The following is a 6000-nucleotide window of genomic DNA, read 5'->3' on the forward strand; positions in this document are numbered from 1 at the left end:
TCCATCTGCAATATTACGATGTAGACTCTTTCGAGTTACGAAAAGTCCAAATTTAAGATGCCCTGACCTGACTTGCCTTAGTCAAAATTCGGGGAGGCTTTCTGAATTTCACCCAACCTTAACCAAATGAAACAATTGTCTGGATCAAGGGAAATGCAATTTTTTGTTAACTTTAGTTAAATAATGATTTTTTTTCAGACCAGCCAACCATCAACCAGACCAGCAGCAATGTGGTGGACGGCATAAACCTCGACGAAATCAAAGACTTTGCCAAAGCATTTAAACTTCGTCGCCTGTCTCTTGGCCTTACGCAAACCCAAGTGGGCCAAGCCCTGAGTGTCACTGAGGGTCCAGCATACAGTCAAAGTGCAATATGCAGGTAGGCCCCAAAAACCCCCATCAAATCAAAGCCAGGACATACACACTCAAATCCTTACGGAACAAACGCTGCCTCCGTTGATTATTCTATCACCAAAAAGCAGCTTCTGTTCCGTAATAACAAGTGTATGACGTGAGTAATTGGTTGGTTTGTTCCCAGTGCCCTGGCGTCTCAGATGTTTGCAGCCGCGCAACTTTCGTCTCAGCAGCAAGCGATGTACGTTGTTGTTTTTTTTCCTCAGGGTTGAGTACTCTTAAGGATAAGTTGTTCTTTTTTGTATTAGGATTTGCGCCAGGGCACTGGCATTTGTTTTTCGATTACTCGTACTTTTCAGTTTTTTTATTAATGGTATGTCAGTGTCCTGTGCCTAAATCAATTTGAAAACGTAACGCTTGTTTGATTTTGAAAGTGAGGTTGATTTGATTTTTTTTTTTTTCTTTCAGGTTTGAGAAACTAGATATTACGCCAAAGAGTGCACAGAAAATCAAACCTGTGCTGGAAAGGTGGATGAAGGAAGCTGAGGAAAGGTTGGTATTTTTAATCTTTCTAAATAAAATAATCTTAATTCAAAATCTAAAACTTTGTAGTATGTATATTATTATAGGAACAATACTAATTTATAAATACTAGAAAAATTTAAGTTATATCGTAGCTGTTTACAAAATTTTACATAAAAAAATCAATCACAAATAAATGAAATGAAAATATTTATTACTACTAGCTTGTACCCGTAACTTCGTCCACGTATTTTCAATATAAACTTTTCGTACTTTCAAACAAGAAAGGTGTTAATCTGTTTATCTATTTTTTTTTCTGATTCGCCAATTCATGACGAAAACACGTTACAAACGTTTATACCCCATTTTGCCCTCTTAAATGTTAATGTTTGAAAAGTGTCTTTTACATGCTCTACATTCTAAATTTTATGTTGCTATTGTTTCTAATTTCGTTTTGCGCTATTTCATCCCGTTAAAGGTTGTCTTTTGTTGTCGTTTGTTCAGTAATTTAGATACAGGGTGTGTCAAAATTCGCGCTCCAGAGAAAAATGCCATGTGAGGTAAAATACCAGGAATATGAAAAAATGTTAAAAAAGAAAAATTTCGATATTATGAGAATTTAAATTTTGCACTTTGACTTTTTTTCTGTTGGAAAAATAAATAATTTTTGCTACAGGCCATTAGAGAGGAAACAAAGAAGCTGTATCCTAAATTGTAACCCATGTTATTTGTGGCTTTTATTGACAAAATTTCACAATTATAAAAAAAACATATATAAGATCATAAGTATCATTAAATAGACATAAAAAAAGTCAAATCTCAAAAAATAAATGTCAAAATTTTTAACAGATAATTTTTTTTTTATGTTCCTGATATCTTATCTTACTTGAAATTTTGAAGTGACGTTTGTCGAATTAATTTTTATTCGAAAGTGAACAGGGTCAACGACGAGACGGTTGCTATTTATTTTTCATAAGACCCGTGTGTTTTATTGATATCATAAGACGATTCCTAGTAGTAGTATTATGGCCTAATAATAGACTGGTTGTGGATAAAAGCTGATTGTTTTCTTGATTCCTTCTGTTTATTTACCTCTAAATTTTTATTTTTCTTACTCTTTTTCTTCCAGCCCGATTCTAAATATCGTTTTCACTCTTTCACTTTATATATTTTTTCTGTTATTCTTTTCGCTCCCTTTCATTCCTGTTTTTTTTTACACATGGCCACAGATAATCAGATATTTTTATGTAGTTTTTTTTTTCTTCCTGCTTTGTTTCTGTTCCATTTTTTGCATTTATTTCTATATTTTTCCTTTTACTTAAATTACTTGCTCTAATTGTATAAGGTATTCTAACAGAATTTTTCCTTTTAAAAATTGTGTACAAAGCTCCATTCAAAAAAAAAAGCGGAAATTATTTTTTTTCCAACTGTAAATTTGGTTATAGTTGTCAATTATCAACTTGACAATATATATGTCATTTATATACCAACTTGTGCAATGTCGCATTTAAGTGAACTACAGAAAGCCAGAATTGTCGCTTACTCGGAAAATGATAGGAAAATTATGAATTTTGGTTTAATTTTAAAACTGTCCTATCTGAACCGATTTTTTAAAGCTTTAGGATGAATGTGATGTTCTATTGTTAACTTCATCCTCATAAAAAAAATATAATTTAGCGGGTGGTTTTTGGTTTAATTTTAAGATTATCGTAACGAAACCGATTTTTTTTTTAAGTTTGAGCATGAATGTCAGGTTTTATTGTTAATTTCACCCCTATCAAAAGATTTGAATCTAGAAATTTGTTTTTTTGTCCAAAATACAGACTGATTCAGAAAGACTGTTTTGTGAATAGGTTCTGCGTCTTTAGTAGATCCAAAATCTATTATTCTAAATTATTTCTACTATTGCTTTTAATTTCTTCCAAAAAATTTTCTTTTACACAATAATATGTACTTATTGAAAAATATACCCTCTTTGTAATTTGAGTATAATAAGAGATGAGAAGTTGGAACACTTTCTTTGCACAATTGTTTCTATCAAGCGCCATTTAAATTACACCCCATCAGAAATATGAGATCTTAGGTATCTAACATGTGATCATTTGAATTTATAGTTAGAGTAGACTTTAATATTTTTTTAATTTGGATAAAAATGCTAATTATCATAATTTATCAAGCTGAAGAGTCAAATAATAAAATTTCGAACGGTAATATTTAATTAGAACACATTTTTTTACACTAGTTTATCATTTTACCACAAAAGACGGTCTACTCTAATAATAAATTCAATTCTATTTTTGTTTTTTTTTGTGTTTGTAAAAAATACGTAATGTAAGATTTAATCTTTTGGGTATTATGTAACCAACTGATTTCCTGGTGAAAAGAAACCCCAGTTGTAAAGTACCCAAGAAAATTTTTACCCAACCCAATTTTTTGAGTCCGTACAGTATGAAAAATTAATAATATTTGAATACCAAAAATAAAAACTAAATTATTTCCTGTTTTGCAAACGGACGTGGCCAGTATGAGCTACTTAGCCTTGAAAAACTGATTTATTATAACGTAATACTGAAATAAGGAATGTATCTAGCGATCAAGATAATTTGTAATCGAGTCATCTTTGGATCCGAAAACGTATGTCTGTAAAATGTCAAGTAAAATGACAAGTCGAAAGGTAAAATGGCATGATCAATAAGGTAATACTTATAATAACTAAATTTATAATTTACCTTCAAAAAAGGGCGGTCCTACTCGTATCATTATACGTCGGCGACTAATTTCAGCCCATTTTGCTTTCACCTTTCGACTTGTCATTTTATTTGACGTTTCACGTACAGTTAGTTCAAACACAGACATACGTTCTCGGATGCAAAGATGACTCGATTACAAATTATCTTGATCACTCGATAATTTTAATAACTATTTACTCACAATGAAATATTGAATGAACGAACATTTTTTATTGTTCCACACTTCATTTTAAAAACCTTTCATGAGCAAATTCATAGATTTTCCGAAACTTGTCCTGAGCGGTTTTTGCAATTTCTGTTAATTGGGGACGCATTTTCTTGAGACACTTTTCTCTTCGCTTTGCTTTTTGCACTATTTCGAATTTTCACTGTTTGCACACCTTAAGCTACCATGACTATCCGGCTATTAATTATTGTCAAACAATATTTAGCAAAATTCAATATTGCCAATGTCACCATACTAAAAGTCGCTGTCATTATTGTACTAGTACAATAATGCATTTGTATTGTACCGAAATAAAACTCCTTCATTTCTCGTCATCACTGCCGTACAATAACAACAATATTGTTATACGTTTGAGGAAAAAACGTTTTTTGTATATTCTCGGTTAATTTTTTCACAATAGAATAAAAATGAAAATCAAGTGGTCGACAAACACTTGATACGCAAAAATTCAAAATACGTTTTATTACATGTAAAATTGCATGTGGAACACGATAACTCTCAGAGTATCATTTGCTCCTGCATTATTCAATGTAACCAGCGTAATAGACTACTTTGATAAGAAGTTTCATTTATTTAATTGTATGTAAATTTCCAGTTCAAGTGTCCAGTTATTGATGTGCAAAAGTTTGCTCAATTCCAGATACAAAAGTGGCCAAAACCATTTAACTGACTTCATTGGCATCGAGCCGTCGAAAAAACGGAAACGAAGAACGTCGTTTACTCCCCAAGCTTTGGAACTTTTGAACGCCCATTTTGAACGAAATACCCACCCGTCAGGTAAAAAGAATTTTAATTATACTGCAAAAATGATTTAATTCTGGTTTTATAGGTACGGAAATAACCGGACTTGCACACCAGTTAGGATACGAGCGTGAAGTGATAAGGATCTGGTTTTGCAACAAACGACAGGCATTGAAAAACACCGTTCGAATGATGTCAAAAGGAATGGTGTAAAACGTCTGTGATTTGACTATAAACAGTTTGTTAGTGTAAATAATCGCAAACAATCAATTTTTGTATATAATCGTGTATAAAATATTTCCAAGATTGTTGTAATTGTGTGATGGTATGTACATTACGACGAGAATGCCGCATTTTTTTTTTTTATTGAGTTGACCGAAATCGCACTGAAACTCAGACGAGCACTTAAGTTATTATTTTAATGTAATAAACTGATTCAAGATGACTGCTTTTATTTTTCATCCCTTGCAGTGACGAAGTATACGATATTATTACAAAAGAATTGACAAGACATATCCAATTTCAGTAAATGACCAAAATTTCGATAATGGATTGAAACGATTTGATCTCAAAAATCATTAAAGTAATTTAGTAGGGGGCGACCCCGAATGAAACCAAAGTTCCTACTAGTACATAAGTGATATATGTTGTAAATAATAGGATTATGAAAGTTTAATTTTAGTAAATAACTTTACTAAATTCTATGTCAGAGTAGAAATTTATTGTGAATTAATTCTAGTGATTCTGGTTAAATAAGTTATGTGAATGAAATTGTACTTGTTCGTATTGTAGATGTACGCAGAATAAAAGAATCATTGTGGTAATTATGTCCATTTTTTTTAAATCCGTTTGTATTTCAATAGTTGTATTACAATTCAAAAAATATTAAAGCCTGACGAGAGGTCTAGGGCTGTTAAATAGCTAATTTATTGACCACCAAAATAAGCAGTGACAATGTGAGTTTGGAATGTCAAAAATTGACATTTTCGACAAAAATTGACATTTTCGACAAGTAAATGTTTTGTTTTAAATAGTGACAGTTTAACAATGAACTAATAATTACTTTCTTTGTTAAACAATGACTACCGCTTATACCGTGAGATCAAAAATTATCTTGGTCAAGGGTGGTCATGGAATGGAAAACGTCTGTCGTTGCTTATATCATCCTTTTGAAAAATAATTCTGTCAATGTTTGACTCACTGACAGCGACGACATAACCTACGGCGATTATTTTAAAATCCATGACCACCCTTGACCAAGAAAATTTTTGATCTCACGGTAGGCATAAACAAATTAAAAAGTAAATAAATCAATCAATTATATAAAAAAGTACGTTTTGTAGATATATGTCAAATATTTGTTGTTAAATCTTCTTGGTCCTGGACCTTCTTTCTATGTCGTACACG

At 31.6% G+C, this 6000-nt stretch overlaps 1 protein-coding gene across 6 annotated transcripts in view; it reads left to right on the forward strand.

Annotated features, from left to right (window-relative positions):
* LOC123010528 (POU domain, class 6, transcription factor 1) overlaps window positions 1-5038 on the forward strand; it is a 131254-nt gene extending 126216 nt beyond the window's left edge. For 3 of the 6 annotated variants that reach the window (XM_044407492.1, XM_044407537.1, XM_044407529.1), the window contains 5 exons: window positions 199-379; window positions 539-595; window positions 823-906; window positions 4478-4629; window positions 4682-5038. In XM_044407492.1, the coding sequence (XP_044263427.1) occupies window positions 199-379; window positions 539-595; window positions 823-906; window positions 4478-4629; window positions 4682-4806 (599 nt within the window). In that variant the 3' untranslated portion in view covers window positions 4807-5038. The remainder of the gene's footprint in view (window positions 1-198; window positions 380-538; window positions 596-822; window positions 907-4477; window positions 4630-4681) is intronic. The other 3 variants (XM_044407501.1, XM_044407510.1, XM_044407520.1) reach the window with 3 other exon arrangements.
* The last annotated feature ends 962 nt before the right edge of the window (window positions 5039-6000 follow it).

Source organism: Tribolium madens, unplaced genomic scaffold (assembly GCF_015345945.1).
Source record: "Tribolium madens isolate multiple individuals breed KSU strain unplaced genomic scaffold, Tmad_KSU_1.1 Scaffold_19;HRSCAF=116;Tcas5.2_LG9, whole genome shotgun sequence".
In the NCBI taxonomy this organism is placed as follows: Eukaryota; Metazoa; Arthropoda; class Insecta; order Coleoptera; family Tenebrionidae; genus Tribolium; species Tribolium madens.